This window comes from Python bivittatus, unplaced genomic scaffold (assembly GCF_059951505.1).
Source record: "Python bivittatus isolate LINGU-HERP-01145 unplaced genomic scaffold, Pbiv_v1 ctg000170_np1212, whole genome shotgun sequence".
NCBI classification, from domain to species: Eukaryota; Metazoa; Chordata; class Lepidosauria; order Squamata; family Pythonidae; genus Python; species Python bivittatus.
The window spans coordinates 2,218,329-2,236,281 of record NW_028277039.1 but is presented as its reverse complement, the minus strand read 5'-3'; the positions used below and the strand labels follow the sequence as shown (position 1 = coordinate 2,236,281).

Sequence of the window (17,953 nt, the reverse complement as noted above, 5' to 3'; positions counted from 1 at the left end):
TCGCCGCGCGCGCGCGCCTCCGTGATTCTCGCGAGACGTCGCTGTTGCTTCCCGGCATCCATTTCGTGGCACTGCCGAAGGGGGTGGCCGCCATATTGGGAGCGTCGGGGCGGCTGTAGCCTGGAGGCCGCGCGAGGGGGAAGCGAAGCCGGGGAAGCGGCGGCGGCGGCGGCAGACGAGCAGCAACCGAGTAGCAGGCGAACCGGGTCTCGGCCGGTGGTGGCGGCGCCATGAGTGGGGGCACGCCGTACATCGGCAGCAAGATCAGCCTCATCTCCAAGGCCGAGATCCGCTACGAGGGCATCCTCTACACCATCGACACCGAGAACTCTACCGTGGCCCTCGCCAAGGGTGAGGCGCCGGGCGCGGAACGGGCTCCACAGGCCGGGTGACGGCGCTACTCGGGCCTCGGAGGGCCTCTTTCGGGGATCGGCGACGTGGGGTATTGGGAGGCAGGGCCGAGACCCGCCGCGAGCGAAGTCAGGACCATGGCGGGCCGCGGAGCTCTTATTTTCCCCCACGGGGACCCGCTTCCCCTTTTTCCTGGTTGAAGTGGCTGGCTTTCCAAGTGCTGTTTGCAGGCAGCTAATCGATCGGCCAGTTGCTGAGTTTGTATTTGAGAGAAAAATATAAATTGCCTTGGCCTGTTAAGACTGTTCGCCTTTTTCTTCTGGGATCCACGCGACATTTTCCTGTCTTAAGTCCGAGCCACCTTACAACATTGAATAAAAATAGTTTTGGGGTGGTTCAAAACAGTATTATTTGAAAGAATGAGCATTGACATGGTACCTTGAGTATTACTTGTGCTCAGTTGGCAAGGTTTTTCTACTTTACTCTTTCCCCGGGTCAGTACTTGATACTATTTCTGCTTCAACTCTCTATTAGGAACTCTGTTATTCTATCCACCCTAAGTTTCTTGAGTTTCCTTCCTTTTAAACAAGAAAGAATCTTCTTCACTAATTCAATCTTTTTATACTCTCAAGGTGGATAGAGTAACAGAGTTCCTCATCCTCTGGGATTTTTGTTCTGCTTTTCATTCCTCCCAGTTTTATTATATGAAATATTTAGTGTCACTTTTTGTAATATTGTGGAAAGAAGACTGTATGTCTTTGATAGAGTATGTGCTATGCATTCCAGAAACCCTTTCAGCCCTCCAACATCTTCAAGTAGACACCAGATTACTGTCTGGAGTTGGACACTTAAACTGGGATCTAAACCTGAAGATGCTGGCAATCTGACTGTCCCTGTCTGGGGTACGGAAACTCTTGCTGGATGGAGTGTTGTTGGTTAGTGAAATGTAGTTCAAAATACAGGAACTACAGGTTTTGAATTCAGTTAGTGTAGACAGTAATGAAATAGACATACCAAGCAGCAGTCTGATCTGATAAAAGAGAACTTGTCTCACTTCCCCAGAAAACATTAAGTGAAGACAAACTTTTATGTTTGGTTATGGGCAAAACATCTTGACTAGTCGAAGAATCTCTGCAGACTCAAATTATAGGAACCATAGTGCAGTGACAGAACTGAAGCTTTGTACAGAGAAACCCCAAGTTTAATCTGCTGCAACAGGCTGTAGGTACAAAAGATAGCTCAGATAGCTCGTGTTGAGGAAGACCTCTATCTGAGGCCATAGAAAGTAGGCCAGACATAGTCAGATTCACAATATAACAGCTTCCATCGTATTTTTATTTTATTATTTTATATTAATTATTAATAACATTATATATTAATAATATGCAATATTATTTTATTATTTATATTCCATAACATTTTCCAATTGTTATGATTCTGTTCTAAATACTGTATACCACCATTAAGTTCTATTTTCCTCAGTACAGAATTTCTGTATTTTAAGTTAGCATGCTGGTTGTAAGGTATTTTTAAGCATGGTCAATATTTAAAAAATGCTGTTAACTTTTCACTGTGGAAGCATGTACGATATGCCAGTATCAATTGCTCAAATTGCATTCCCCTGCTATAAAAGTTGAATACTCTATTATTCAAATCTGGAATTATAGTCCAAGTAGTTTGGAGTTTAAATTCCATACTCTGAACAAGTTTCATGCAGAATTTTATGAAGCAGCAGATGTGCTGCGTCTTTTAAAAAGGGTAATTCAAAACCATAAAATTTTAAAAGATTTATGCAGATATCACTTTAAGGAGAACCCATTGGTTGCAAAGCCCAGTCTTTTGCTTATTTAGTCATAACTATGCTTCTTTTCATTTGCAGACTTTGAGTCACAAGGATACATAACTGCAATCCCAATCTTTCATTTTTCACTGCATGTATCATCCCTGCTTTCTCCATACAGCCTGAATTACTGATTTACTAATTTACTTGTTCTCTTTAACTGATAACAAGTGAAAGCATATTGGGAGAACTGTGTGCATGCAATCAGATACCCAATATCTCTGTAGCATTCTTAATTTTGATTTCCCTAGCCCAGCAATTCTAGCCCAGCAAGAGATAGGAAAAAAATTCAAGGGAACATTAGTGTTTTGGGGTGGTTCAATTATGGCAATAATAAATTGTTTAGTTTCAAGAAAGGCCTTCTTCAATACAGTGCCAGTACAGGTATTTCAAAATTGATATAATTTAGTCTCTATATTGTGCCCCAGTTTGGAGCTTAGTTGCTGCATTTCATTCTAAGATGTTGTTTGAGAGGGGTCCTGCATATAGCACATCGCAGTAGTTTAGGCCTGAAGCAAATACAGGTAGTCCTTGCTTATGACCATTCGTTCAGCAACTGCTCAAAGTTATGACAGCACTGAACAAGGAGACTTACGACTGTTCCTTGAAGTTGCAGCTGTCTCAGTGTCCCCGTGGTCATGTGATCACTATTTGGGCGCTTGGCAACCAGTGCATATTTATGACAGTCGCAGCATCCCACGTTCCTGTGATTGCCATTTGCGACTTTCACAGCCGGATTCCAATAAGCAAACTCAGTGGGGAAGCCAGCAGGAAGTCACATGTTGCGGTCATGGGACATCATGCTTAATGACCTATCATGATTTGCTTAACAGTGGCAGCTGGAACTGACGAACTGCTGTCAAAAGTCGAACATGGTCACATGATTTTTCATTTTATGACCATGTTACTTAGCAGCAGAGTTGCCAGTCGCAATTGCAGTCAGTAAGTGAGGACTACCTGTAATGCAGTCCATCTGATGCTGCTGCTTGTTAATCCTATGTGGAACAATCCTGGAAAGCTAGAGCCAGTTTGGTTTAGTGGTTAAGGCACCAGGTTAGAAACCAGGAGACTGAATTCTAGTCCCACCTTAGGCATGAAAGCCGGCTGGGTGACTTTGGGCCAGTCACTCTCTCTCAGCCCAACTCACCTCACAGGGTTGTTGTGGGAAAAATAGGAGGAGGAAGAAGTATCAGGTATGTTCACCACCTTTAGTTATTTATAAAAATAATAAAGGCAAGATAAAAAAAATCTAAAAAAAAATCTGGATCTGTAGAAGTAGTAATGCTTCTTGTTCGTGATGGTTGTGTGTCATTTCAGCAACGTTGGCTTCTTAGATTTGGACAAGACTTCATCTTTGGACTTGTGCTTCTTGAAGTAGCTGTTGACATATTTTATGTCCTGCAACTTGAAGATTTAGTAAAAGAACATATACTGCTTTCTCTCAAATTATAATCTGCCCAAGGATGAATTCTGGAAAGCTCAGAAACTTGCTTACTATTTTGTAGCATTTATTATGTTTATTGGAACTCCTGACAGTTCACATACATTGATAAAAATGCAATAAATCATACATGTTAAAAAGATAAAAATTAATGAAACAATATTGCATCATTACTCAGTCTCCATCAGGTGACAGCTTATCCCATTTAAGTTTCCCATTTAAGAGTCACTGGGAGTCAGGCAGCATATAAATTTAATAAATTGTTATTTTTTTAAGTGTGATATAAATATTATAAAATTGGGTGTTCTTAAAGTATGGTACAACCATCTGTTTGAGCACCTTCCTTATAGACCAGTATTGCTTTGCTTTTTGTGAATCTATACCCTATATATTCTGAGGTGATATATTCTTGTGGTGTTTTAAAGTTTCAATTTCTCAGCCAAAATCTGAGATTTGGAATGCATCACTGGTCAAGAACCGCTTGCAGAAAATTCAGATGTATATTAACAACATGCAAATATTGCAGATAAAATATTTCTGGGCAGTCACACATTGTGTGTTGTGCCTCTTTGTATCACGTTTGGGTGAGAAGCAGTTGCCACAGCATATACTATTGCAAAGTTTGAGCGTGTGGCCTTTTGGAATGCTTTGGCTGCCCAAAATTAAATGTGCACAAGGTTCCAAAAGGACTGCTTCCCCACACAATACAGGTAGTCCTGATTTAGCAACTGCTTCATTTAGCGACTGCCCACAGTTGTGATGGTGATGAAAAAGTAACTTTATGACCAATCCTCGGATTTACGACCTTTGCAGGTCTGTAAAGCTAAGGAAAACTGAAGTAAGATCATAAATACAGTCATGGTTTCACTTAGTGACCATCTCACTTAACGACCAAGTTGCCAGTCCCAATTGTGCTAGCTAAACGAGGACTACCTGTAGTTTTGTTCTGAATTAAATTTGTGGATCTGGACGGTACTTCAGGTGTTTCTTCAAGAGTGTAGCTGATCTGTTGGGTGGGGACAGACACTATTTCCCTCTAAAATAAAGGATGCACTGATGATCATAGCTGACAGTAGTGGCATCATTAGCCTGCTTCTCCCAGGATGTTCCACCTCCATAAACTGTTGCTTGTTTTGAATTTAGTTTATAAGGACAGGTTACAAATAAACATTGCCATAGTAGACTGACAGGTAAAAATTATATTCAGGTGAAAATGCAGGTAGCTTACAGACTTCCTTTTTTTGTAGCCTGGAAATATATTCTAAATAGGCTCTGGTCTTATTTCAAGCTGCTATTAACTAATATTTTTAGTATTCTGAATTGTTTTCAACTATTGTTGATCTTTCTTTGAAGCTGTTCTTAATTTTCTCTTTAGGGTATTACTATTTTAGTAAGGATTTGTTTAGTTTGAACAGTGATTTCTTTAATAGGATCATTTGTATTTTGGCATGATGTGACAGAATTTTGTAGATTTATCACTGAGCAGCATGCAAATATTGAAATAAATAAGACTTTTCATTCAGATTGATATGCCTCTATTTAACTTTATTTTTGAGAAGTCATGTTCATTTGAAAGTATTGGCATAGTAGACCAAATGTATGAGGGATATTACTCTAGGAATGCTGATCTAAACTCTTGAATTGTTTGCATATAACAATAATGCAAAATTGTTTTGTTCTGTAGTTCGTTCATTTGGAACAGAAGATAGACCAACTGATCGGCCTATACCACCTCGTGATGAAGTATTTGAATACATTATATTCCGCGGCAGCGATATTAAGGATTTAACTGTTTGTGAACCTCCTAAACCGCAGTGCTCTCTTCCCCAAGATCCAGCAATTGTTCAGGTATTACTCTATAACACACTAAGCTTTATGAGGGTCTAATTGTGGAAAGTGAAAATGTGTGTATCTATGTGTGTTTTAAATTGCATTGAATGCTACTCTACATAAATATTTGCTGAATATTTCCCTGAATTTGAGAAACACCCAGTACCTTTGCAAAGTGGCTTTTTGGCCCCTCCTCCCCCAATACCAACCATAAGTACGTCAGGCAAAATGAAAGGCATTTATTAAGGGGGTAGTCAGGTCTTTAGATAGGTTACAGAAACAAATGATACATACATTTGATATATATGGTGCATCAGAAAGCAACAAATCAAACAATAAAAGACATTGATGTGCAATAAAGGCTTTGTTTTGTTAGATGTGAGAAAAGACAGAAACCCATAAAATATGTTGCATCTCTTCCTTTCCCACCCAGGTTTGTTTCTTTAATGCTAATATCACCTTTATTAAAATGCTAGTAATAAAGCCTAAAATTTTATATAACGCAAATACCAAAAGGATGTCACAAGTCTTAAATAGTAATACTATTAATAAAATAACACCGTCAAGGTCAATATCTAATATACTTAAACATATATGGTATGTATATATGTAAAAAAATCCAGAAAAATATTTAATTGACAAAATTAGACTAGATTGCTTAAAAATTGTGTGTCTCTCTGAAGAGAGGGAGAATAAGAGATAATTAAAAAAAATTACTATGAGAAATAATATAAAAATACTTCAAATAAAATCAAATATCATGTATCCATTACTACAGACTGGGTGGTCCTTTCCAATCTGTACAATTCCCTTTGGGTTTTTGTGTGTGTGTGTATGCCTTCAAGTCGGTGTTGATTCCTGGCAACTGGGTTACTCCCTGCAGTTTTTTTGGCAAGATTTCTGACTGGTATGCCATTGCCTTCTTCTGAGGGAGAAGTGAGAGAGTGACTGGCCCAAGATCACCCAGCTGGGTTTGTGCCTAAGGCAGGACTAAAACTCATGGTTTCCCAGTTTCTAGCCTGGTGCCTTAACCACTACACCAAACTGGCTCCCTTAAATATTTTAAAGTATTTTATTTTAGTACAATGCATTTAAGTATTTATTTATTGCAACATTTACATTTACACCAATTGCACATGGATTCCCAGCAATTTACATATATCCATAACAGTTTAAAAACCCTAAAACATTCACTTAAAACTGTAGAACAATGCCTCTCCCTTGGTGTCCGATCCCAGCAACAGACCAAAAGTTCTGTGGAACAATTCAGTTTTAACTGTTTTCCTAAAAACCATTAGGGAGGATACCATCTGGATTTCTGGAGTAACTGTTCCATAGAGATGGAGCAAAAACTGAAAAATTTTGCCTTTTGGCCCCCTTCCCCAAATCTCCCTCAGCATCCCTTTTCATGATGCATGCACTGAACAGATTGGTTCTACTCAAGAACAGGTTGTGTCTACTCAAGAACAAGGGTTATGCTTTATTTAAAATATTTCTATCCCACTTTTCTACTTAAAAACATTCAAGCTGAATTGTGACACAGTGAGAATGAACACTGCTCAGTCTTTGCATCAGGAAAAAAAATTGTTCCTTGGCAGCTTGTAAAATACATCTGCCAGCATTATGATTTAAAAAAACCTTGCTCTCCCATTGCGTACTATAGATTTTTGAGGTGTGACCTACACATTTTGCTTAAGGAGTCTGCGAGAATTTCCTGGTGCACAACTCAAGAGACATCCCAGAGAAAAAATATGCATACAGTTGAAAAACCTGTTCTGCTGTTCTATCATTAGACAATGAGGAGCTCTATAGAAAGAGTTTTACCAGCATAACTTGCTTTTGAGCAGCATATATATAAGAACACTTACCAGGGCTGTCACAGCTTTCAGGTTACGTTTCTTTTCCAACAGATTCAAAATGCAATATTTATAAATCAACAAATACATTTACAAACGATGCAGGTCAAAAAAGCTAACTTGCCATGTATGTTGCCACTAGGATAACAAAACATGGAATAAGAAGAAATGGCCAACATAACTTGGAGCTGTAGTGGAGCTTTAATAGAGCCTCCTACTCAGGTTGAAGTCACTGTTATTCCAAACTTTGTTATCTTAATGGCTAATGTGTTTGAGTTGATGAAAATTAAAATTACAGTGGTACCTTGGGTTACGAACGCCTCTGCTAACGAAGTTTTCGGGTTATGACCAGCTCCGGCCGCAAAAATTTACCTCGGTTTGCAAACTCCGCCTCGGGGTACGAACAGGATACGCGGCCATTTTTCCGCCCCTGACACGTCCGCGGCCATTTTTCCGCCCCTGACACGTGGTCCGCGGCCATTTTCCGCCCCTGACACGTGGTCTGTGGCCATTTTCCGCCCCTGACACGTGGTCATAGGGAGGGGGACTCTCCCTCCAAGCAATAGCCGCCTCCCTGTCCTCCATGCCAGAACGGATTAACGGTAATTATATTGAACCTTATGGGGAAATTTGCTTCGGGGTTCGACCAATTCGGGGTGCAACCAGAGTCACGGAACGAATTAAGTTCGTAAACCGAGGTTCCACTGTATATATTTTTTCAATGTGTAAAATGAGCTTTTATAAATGTGCACAATTGCATTTGTTGTAGGCCACTGCACTGCAGTTGGAGTCCTGTTAAAAGAAGAGTCTCCTTTATTCTTATTGCTGATTTCTAGAAAACAGCAGAAATTCTGTTTGGGTTCTGTTTGTCTCTATCTGTTTTGATGAGTCTCTTTTAAATATTGTTTTCTTCAGTCTTCTCTAGGATCATCTTCTACTTCTTCATTCCAGTCTGTGGGTTCTTATGGTCCTTTTGGCAGAATGCCAGCCTATAGCCAGTTTAGTCCAAGCCCATTAGTGGGACAGCAGTTTGGGGCTGTTGGTGTTGGTATGTTACATTATTTTTTTTCTTCAACAAGCAACTACATTTTTAAAAAAGATAGCAGTTGCACAATTCTTAGCCCGCAAGATAAAATAAATTATTTTTAAAAAATTCTATGAAATCAAGTTTAGCTGAGGTAAAAGTGGGTGAGTGAGAATGTTAGCTGTGTCCGACAGTACTATTTTTCTGCATTTCTGCAGCCTCCACTACAGGGGAACAGCTTGTCCGAACCCAAGAAATACCACTATTCCCAGCCAAAAATTACTGGAATCTTTGAACATTTCAGAATATTTATTTGTTTAATTTGGGGGGAGGGAGAAGCTAAAAACTATGTTTTAAGGCTTTCCTAAAAGACAGCACAGTCGGGCAATTCAGATTTCTGGTCAGGCGGGGGAACTTTTCCAAAGAGCAGGTGTAGCCACAGATAATGTGCATCTTTAGGGTCCCGCAAGGACATTGTTTTATTGATGGAACATGAAACATGTCAGTCCTATTAGATTTAATAGGACATGCAGATAATGCTGGGAAAAGGTGATCTGCAGTTGTCCAGGCCCTGAGCCATGAAGGACTTTACATTTGACAACCAGCACCTTGAATGGTATCCAGAAGCCAACTGGTAAGTGCAGCTGCAGAGCAGAGGGGTCATATGGGCAAACAGAGGGCTGGCCATAACTACTTGAGCTGCCTTTTGGATAATTTGAGCTGAGTGGCCTTCAAGGGCAGTCCCATGTATTGCTCGTTGCAAGTAGCCAACACACAAGGTGACTGAGTGACTGTGAGAGAGGCATTATACCCTGCTTTGGGGTGATCTGTTAAAATGAATTGATTATTAAAAAAAAAAAAACAGTAAAAATAACACGAGTGAGATGTGACACTTCTTTTTTCTTGATGCAGGAAGTTCACTGACATCTTTTGGAACAGAAACTCCAGCGAGTACTAGTTTGTCCCAAAACACTGCAGTTGGTTCTACGTTTACAACAGATGCAAGATCACTAAAAACACAGCTTTCTCAAGGTAAAGATTAATCCTTTCACATTCCTGATAATTGTCATGTATTGCACAATATAATATGTGTTCTATAAATCTGTGGTCCACAGTTATGAAAGTACAGGTTTAAGCATAGCACAACATTTTAATAGGCTGCCCTGTTCCCCATCATGGGATATTAAAGCCTTGTACTGCAGTTCCTTGATCTTTTGATCACATTAGATCTTAGTGAGGAAATTATAGGTGCAACTTCTATAATGTTTTATATTTGAAAGCTATCTACTTTCTGTATGAAAATGCTAGTCAGCAACTATAAATTCAAACACACGTGCCATAGAAGGAACCTAGATCCTTTGCCCTCATACATTTCTGACTGGATATATAACCCTATTCTATGAGGGGTTGATTAAATTCTCCCTGTCAGACAACAAGCTCTTTTTTTAAGTTGTTGTTTTATGAAAATGACTGTAGAGCATTAGTGCCATGTGTTGAAGTAATAAAATTGTCCATATCACCTAAAGTTTGGCATATCTAGTATTACTGGATCTTCTGTTCCTTTAAAAAAGAGAGGAGAAAAATCTATAGGAAGAGAATTAGTGACTGAGGATAAAGATTTACAGCAAGATGAGCTCCCTCTGTTTAAAAACAGATAAAGGGAATATTTTTATCTAACTTTACTCCAAAGTAATGAGTGATGGTACAGAAACAATTCAGTTTCACAGTGTTTTGACTTGTTCAAGTGGATTAGTAGATTTCTAGGGAATCCTTAAAGGAGAGTTATCATTCCTGTTTCTGTTTCAGCTCGGTCAACCCCTCCTCCCTTAGATCACTTGAGAAAGAGTCCAACCCTGGAACAAGCAGTGCAAACTGCATCAGCCCACTTACCTGCTTCAGCCCCAGTTGGGAGGAGAAGTCCTATTTCAAACCGACCACTTGGACCTACCAGCCAAAAACCATTGGATCACCAGGAACACAGGAGAGGTAGAGCTTTACTTTAGAATAGGATTGCTGCAGCATTGTGTGTGTTGGGTTGCTTTAGACATTTTTGTAAGCCTTTACTACTCTTTTAAAAATCCATGTAATTGAATTTCGATTTGCCTTAAATGCTTCAACTCCTAAAGTGGTATAGAGATCATCTGCCTGCAGATAAATGTCAGGCCTTGAGATAAAATGACAGCTGCATGTTTCTGTCTTGTATCTGGGAAGATACTTCTGGCAGCAGAAAAGCTGTTCAGTGGTGGATTCCAGCTTGGGAAAATTCATCCTTTTGTTCTGGGGCATGCGCAACACAGAAAAATTGATGGTTTTTAATCTGGAACAAACCCATCACATTCTGGAGATTCTGCCAAACATTTAGGATTAGCCAGAGTTTGGCAAAAATGAAACGAGAAACATTTTGATTCCAGATGAGACAAAACCTGATGGGGTGAGTAGGACAAGGTTAGCACACATTGCCCTGCTTCTCCCCTCAGGAGCTATGAGCACAGCATATCTCACCTGCCCCCTAACTTCCTAGCACCTTCCCTTTCCTCCCTCTCCTCATCTATTATCCCAGTTGTATCAATAGAAGAGAATATATAGAATATATTCCAGTTGTCTTATATCCCATTGGCTTCCCACCCTGATCTCCCCAGCAGCTTCTCTTCCCTGTTTTTCTTTAGCCACTGCTGCTGTTTCAGTGCAGTGTATCCCACCAACCTTGATCTTCCCACTGCCAAAATACAGGTAGTCCTCACTTAACAACAGTAATTGGGACCAGAATTTCCATCGCTAAGCAATGTGGTCAAAAAGCACACTGTCATGTGACCACGCCAATTAGTGATGGCAGTTCCTGGTTACCATTGTTAAGCAAGGACAGCGCGGTCGTTAAGCTAGGACCTCATGTGATCCTGACTTCCTACCGGCTTCCCTGTTGACTTTGCTCGTGGGAAGGTCGCGAATTGTGATCACATGACTGTGAGATGCTGTGATGGTCAGAAATCCAGGCTGGTTGCTGAGCACCGAGATCATGATCATGTGACCGCAGGGGCACTGCAGTGGCTGGAACTTCAAGGACCAGTCATAAGTACCATTCATTCAGCACCATTGCAAGTTCAAATGGTCGCTGAACAAGTGGTTGCTAAACAAGGACCACCTGTATTAGTCCTCCCTTCTGTGCAGAGACCAAAGTATACCCAAACCCTGTTTGTCCTGTGCGTGGACCACAACAGCCAAAACACATGTTCTGGTTCAGACATGCACCACTTGAATTGTGCACAGAACATCTTGCATATCTGTATTTTGAGCAGCAAACAAGACTCTGCTTTCTCACAAGCACCCACTTGCCATCAAATCTGGGTTTTTGCTAAATAGTTGGAAAAATACAATACAGTGCTTAGATCTAGCTTTCTATAACGCCTGTGGTGATGGAAACACTATGAAAAAAATAACATTATTTGCATTTTCTCAATTCCTAGCTGAAGCACACAAAGTGGCCAGATGCGAAGCAGAGCATCTTAGAAATGAAAACAAGCGACAAATGGGTAAACTAAAGTCACTTTTGAAAAAAGTAAAACATTGTACTATAGGGTGGACTAAACTACAAAGATGCCATGAAAGGTCTTCCCAGCTTTAAAGAGTTGAGATATAAGAACATCCCCTCTCCTTTCCTGCTTGAGAATAAACTGGACTTGAGAATAAACTGGATAGAAAGTCTTGCATTATATCCCTGAATACAGGGAGACGGCTTGTTCCAGCCATTGCTGATTGAAACAAACCAGGACCAAAGTGGGTTTCAGTTCTGATCCACAAACAGCTGGTTCCTTATTCAAACATCATAAGGATGTTCTATTTGTGAAATAGCAAAGGAAACTTCTTTCCTCTCCTGTAAGATTTGGCAGTGGGGGGCAGGGCTCACCTAGAAGCTTTCAGCCTAAGGCTACTTGGAAGTATTTCTGTCACTGGTAGCTTTTGAATTTGTGTCTCACTCATTACACAAACATTTATCATCCTGATTGAGCAGTAGAACAGTCTTCAGTCTTATGAAAGATTAATTCAGGATTTCTGTGCCTTTTTAAGCTAATTGACCAAAAATAAAGCATTCAGTATGTGTACACTGATCTTGTCTGGTGACATCAGATATAAGTCGTTTAACATGATCAGTATTGGCAAACAGAACATTGCCCATTGGAGACAGTGTTTATCAAAAAATGAAGATCTGCAGCTGCAGATACACAGTTGGTGCCTTCAGACCCTGTTTTTTCTTACAGGTCCAGGTGCACCTTCAGCACGGAGGGGCCGTGGAGCTCATCGGGGAGGCAGAGGAAGGTTTGGTATTAGGCGGGATGTTCCCATGAAGTTTGAGAAGGATTTTGACTTTGAAAGTGCAAATGCACAGTTTAATAAAGATGAAATAGATCGTGAATTTCATAATAAGCTAAAACTGAAAGGTAAGTAGTGAATAGAGCTTTTTATTTTTACGAGGCTTGCTGACTTTGGAGTTAAGTGTTATGGGTGTTTGTTGTTGAAAAGAGAGGTTTCACTTAAATATATTCCTCCTAGGTAATTTTGCTTTTCCTAAAGTAATCTGAAAAGTCGTCTGACAACATTTGAAACACAGTGTGTATTCCATATTTAAGAACTCAGATAGTCTGAATGTAATGATACAGTTTTCAGTGGGTTGAGTTCATACCTAATCACATTTAGAATAGATTGAAAATCATCATGGCATCATGATTTCAGGGATTTGATTCTAAATATAACTAAATGTGGATCTAGCTGATGTCACAGTGTACCTTTAGTTTTTGCTACTTACAGGAGTAAGGTAAAGTGCGGTGAAAGAGGCAAGAAAAGAAATGAGAGAAAATTAAAAGAGCTGTTTTGTATTTCTCCCCAGTTTTGGGGTCCTTTCCCCCATGTGACAATATCTTGATTGCAGTCATTGTATTGTTCTGCTACAAAAGCAACCATACCCAAGAAGATCAGACAGGGACTCAGACTTTCTTTTGGTGGACTATCCTGTGTTATACATAGCATCCTTTCTTCTCTGGTGATAATAAATTTAACTGGTTATCTGGCTTTTTAAAAAATTATTTGCTTAGAATGCTCATTGAGATTCATCATTTTTTTTTTCTTTTCTCTATGTTCCCCGCTTGATTTTCTAGAGGATAAGCCAGAAAAACCTGTGAATGGGGAAGATAAAGGCGATTCAGGTGTTGATACCCAAAACAGTGAAGGCAATGCAGATGATGAGGACCCACTTGGCCCCAATTGCTACTATGACAAAACCAAGTCTTTCTTCGATAACATTTCCTGTGATGACAACAGGTACCAGATTTGGTTGGGCATTGAGGAAGCAGAACGTGGCATTCTTTTATTTATTTTTATTTATTGATCATATTTATATAGCCACCCATCTCACCAAAAAGTGACTCTGGGCAGTGTACAACACTCAATTAAAAAAACATAAATATATATAAAACAATCATTAAAACTATAAAAACTGTAAACACACACACAACAGGAGAGGGTGATGTTAACCATAGTAAGGGAGCCATTGCAAATGATACTAAAATGTCTGAGCCAGGATTTTGAATGCGAATAGAGAACTGAAGTTTCTTTTTCACATTAAGCAAAATGAAGGCAGTAGAATGAACTGGATTAGTGCATCATGTATTGGGTGCAACTTTTGAATGCTCCCAGTATATTGCAATGTCTGCAACTAAAAATTATTTCTATCTTATCATGGGAATACAGGTAACTTATTTTTATAAGTGTAATCTTTCTTTTGTACTCTGGCATGCTACAGTTCATTCTACTCTACCATTTTGCTGCAGGTGTAAACTGCACTCTGGTCTTGTGACTTATGAACAATAGGTGGAGCAGTGGCTCAGACTTCTGTTTAAAGCAGACTGGTTCTCCCAAAATCCAAGGCTGAGGCAGTGGACAAGTTGGTTTCATCATCTTTATCTTGTAAAAAGGTGCAGTCGGTTTTTTTTCCAGACTTGGGTGACTTCCAAGTATGGTATCAGTTTATCAACAGCTTAATGAATTCCTTCTGACCGTAGTTCTCTACCAAGTGGAACTTTAATGAGGACACTGGGACCTCTAAATCCACCTGTCTCTTTTCCTTTGGATATCTACTATCAAGGGTTTGAGAAAGGATTTACATAATAATTGCTGTAATACAGTTTTCACATTTGATTTTGCTAGCTACCCATGACATGTCCAGTGGTCATTGGTGCAAGTATTCTGTATGATGAAACTGACTCAGAGCAACAATTCTTGTTACTTATGTATCTTCAGAGAACGAAGACCAACCTGGGCCGAGGAAAGAAGACTAAATGCAGAGACATTTGGAATTCCATTGCGTCCAAACCGTGGTCGGGGGGGGTTCAGAGCCAGAGGGGGAAACGGAGGAGCTGGTGGCTTCCGGGGAGGTAGAGGACGTGGAAACACAAGAGGAAACTTCAGTGCTCCTCGGGGTTTTCGTGGTGGATTCAGAGGTGGCCGTGGCGGCAGGGAGTTTGCGGATTTTGAATATAGGGTATGGGAGTTACCAATTTTATTACTTCTAGAAAGTAATTACTTCTGTAGTATTGCTAATTGCAGTGCTTCTTACAGAACTAAAACTGTCTAGACAATTCACTCAGGTTTTTTTCTTTAATTATGGTACCATTATCTCAGTATACCTTATGATTTTCACAAATAAAAAGTATAGTGTGATTATATCAGTTCAATGAAATATAAAACAGAAGATCTGAAATGGTTCTATGAATCTTCCTGCCAGTTATTCCTTTCCTATCCTGCCATTGAGTTAATTGGTTGAGCAGCACAAGAAATGGGCTACAAGTTCATTGTGAAGTTCCCTTTTTATCAAGTCAGACCACTGATCTTTCTCACATCATTAGCTATACTCCCCAGCAATAGCCTTGCAGGGGTTCAGGCAGGGGACTTTCCATCTGTGCCAGGCAATGAATTGGGACTTCTCACACACCAAACATGGGCACTGAAGTACCATCCCTCCTTCGGGTATGGTAGGAGAGGCATGGCTTAATTTCTCTTAAGGGAAGAAATTGTTCTATTCCATTCTTATTTCAGTGTATTTATTATTGTAGGAGCTTATTATAACACATAGTTGGTAAAGTCTAGTAGGTGTAATGAAACTCATTTGTTCATTCTGAAAATTTGTTGACAAGTTTATGATCTGTTCTTAATCATATTGACTTTATACTACCTTGGACCAAAAGTAATGTTAATCTTATATTACTTTTTAGAAAGACAACAAAGTTGCGGCATAATCTACAAAGAATTTGAAAGCAGATGGACTTGTTGATCTTCGTGGTACCGAGAAAGTGTTGGTCTTTGCAAAGAATTATGTTCATTTGCTGTTAAAACTTCACCAGCACTGGGGTTTGTTTTTAGTTTCAAAGGGGTTTGGAGCAGTAACCTTTTTTGAAAATATGGCCATCTTCAAAAACATGAACATTAAATATATTTGAGATAGAAGACTTAAATAATTTCTTACATATAGTTAAAGTATAAAGCAGTACTTCAGTGGAGTTTTAGTATTTTTTTCATTACAGAAAGGATTTTTCTTAACTAAAATTGTATTTGATAATTGCTGCAGGCTGCAAAGACAATTGTATGCAGAAGGCCGTCAGTACTGTGAGTGTGTTGATCCAGTGAAGGTTGTATTTGAAATCCTATAATCTCCCTTTTCAGATAGTTGTACTTTTTGTCAAATAGGGTGCTGGGCAGTAGGAAACTTGGTTTGTCAGTAAAAAAACTTATAAACATAGAAAATCCTGTTTCTTAGGCAAAGGAAGCTTTTTATAGTTGTATAATTCCATGATTATCCCATTGCCAAAGAAACACTAGGGACTTTGTATAGCTGTATAAAAAGCAACTAATTTTTTAAGAATAAACATTTTTAAGTCTACAAAACTGCTGTGTTGAAATGCTAAACACACAAGTTAGTTGTTTGGAGGGTTTCTTTCTAGCTTTTCAGCTTTAAATTTGTTTGTTTTTTATATTTTGACTACCGATAAATATTTGAAATGTTCTTCCATTATTCAGGATTAAAATAATTCTCTTGCAAGAAATCCATTTTCTAGTTTTGGTCCTTCTGTAGGATTGGGCCACATTAAGGGGCTATTTAGATAAACTTTTAACACTTTACGGCACAATTTGTAGGTCATGTTATGATAGTAAGTGAAAAATGAGCCAGTCCCCGAGTTCTGATGTTCCCGTTGATGTGCCTGGAATAAAAATGAAATGTCTCCATGTACCAATTCTTAAAATGTTGACTTTGTTTTGTATTGTTGGCATACTCAATTAAAAGTGATTTCTTAGTGTTTGCAATTGCCAGAGTTTTGATGGACTGTAGCTTGGGAGACATTGACTGTTCATTTTTACCCCAGTATCCCAAGAGTGATTTTGTCTGGAGTAATTGAGGTCAATTCTGAATAACTAGTTATGACTTCTTTTGATATTAAGTTATAATTAGAAACAAATCTTAATAATTTGTATTTTTATGTATATCTGAAAGCCACAAGAATAAAGGGATCCAAAGATTAAAGTATTTTATCTAATTTGCTGAATTTTTGTTCATTTTCCTTCATGTTCAGTAGTGATAAAATGTGGATAAATGCACTGTTAGCAAATGGGAATATTTAAGTGATAGAATCATAATTTTATATTTTTTGTATAGCACTATAAGGAAGTATTTTGTAATTCGTTTCCATTTGGCAACTGTAGAATTAGATACTATTGTTTAGTAATATTCTGCATGTTAACTACAATGCCTTTTTGGAATCCACAAATCATGATACTGAGGAGTTTTGAGGGGGTTTTTAGACAAAAGGCGAGTGCTGTATTGTTGCAATAACTGTATATTGTATAAGGTGTCCCAAATTTATTTAAACCAGATCAATTGTAAATACCAATGAGACATGTTATGAAGGTATGATTTGGTTTCAATTTACCCACCAATTATTTGGGTTTACTATTTGGGGTGTAATGTACCCTAATAAACAGCAGCATGACATACCTTCAGTGTACCTTGCTACAGAAAAGTGGGGCTTCTATTTTAAGCCAGAATAAAACCATTCAATAAGAAAAATATCTCTGTGAAATTTCTTTCTAGCTCATCCATGTTTCAAACTTACATATTTGGACCACTTCTTTTGGCTCACTTAAGACTGCTGTTTGGTAATGTGTTTATCAATTAAACCTGCAATCTCACAGCTTTGGGTGAAAACATCCTTAGATTTTTATTTTATTTTTTTAAACTGGGCTAAATTTAAAATTTTTATCAGTTGGTAATTTTCTCACATTACATCTTGGTCCATGTTCTTGCATTATCATTCAATATCAAAATCCAGAGACACATAATAGATTTATTTTACCAGGACCATCTATTAATCCCTAATGAAGCCAAAAATAGATAACCACATTTGATATCCAGCAAAATCAAGATTTCTAATGTCTGGTTTTGAAAAGCTGTGACTCAGCCACCCAAAAAGCAAGAGTGTTAATCTCTCACTCCTTGGATATTGGTTTTGCACATTTACTCAGAAGTATGTCCAAAAGCAATTGTGGAGTGCATGATCAAAGATTGAACGACA

At 38.9% G+C, this 17,953-nt stretch overlaps 1 protein-coding gene across 1 annotated transcript; it reads left to right on the top strand.

Annotated features, from left to right (window-relative positions):
• The first annotated feature begins 77 nt into the window (after positions 1 to 77).
• On the top strand, positions 78 to 17,448 carry LSM14A (LSM14A mRNA processing body assembly factor). Its single transcript, XM_007439937.4, has 10 exons — positions 78 to 351; positions 5,317 to 5,480; positions 8,234 to 8,366; positions 9,255 to 9,374; positions 10,149 to 10,328; positions 11,804 to 11,869; positions 12,596 to 12,775; positions 13,490 to 13,652; positions 14,631 to 14,871; positions 15,602 to 17,448. The coding sequence occupies exons 1-10, from the start codon at positions 231 to 233 to the stop codon at positions 15,623 to 15,625; spliced, it is 1,392 nt and encodes a 463-aa protein (XP_007439999.1). The 5' UTR covers positions 78 to 230; the 3' UTR covers positions 15,626 to 17,448.
• Positions 17,449 to 17,953: the final 505 nt, after the last annotated feature.

Excerpts from the sequence above, each read along its gene's own strand:
- LSM14A (XM_007439937.4), top strand. The coding sequence starts at position 231 with ATGAGTGGGGGCACGCCGTACATCGGCAGCAAGATCAGCCTCATCTCC. Across the intron at positions 352-5,316 it reads TACCGTGGCCCTCGCCAAGG|TTCGTTCATTTGGAACAGAA; the intron begins GTGAGGCGCCGG and ends TTTGTTCTGTAG. Across the intron at positions 14,872-15,601 it reads TTGCGGATTTTGAATATAGG|AAAGACAACAAAGTTGCGGC; the intron begins GTATGGGAGTTA and ends ATTACTTTTTAG.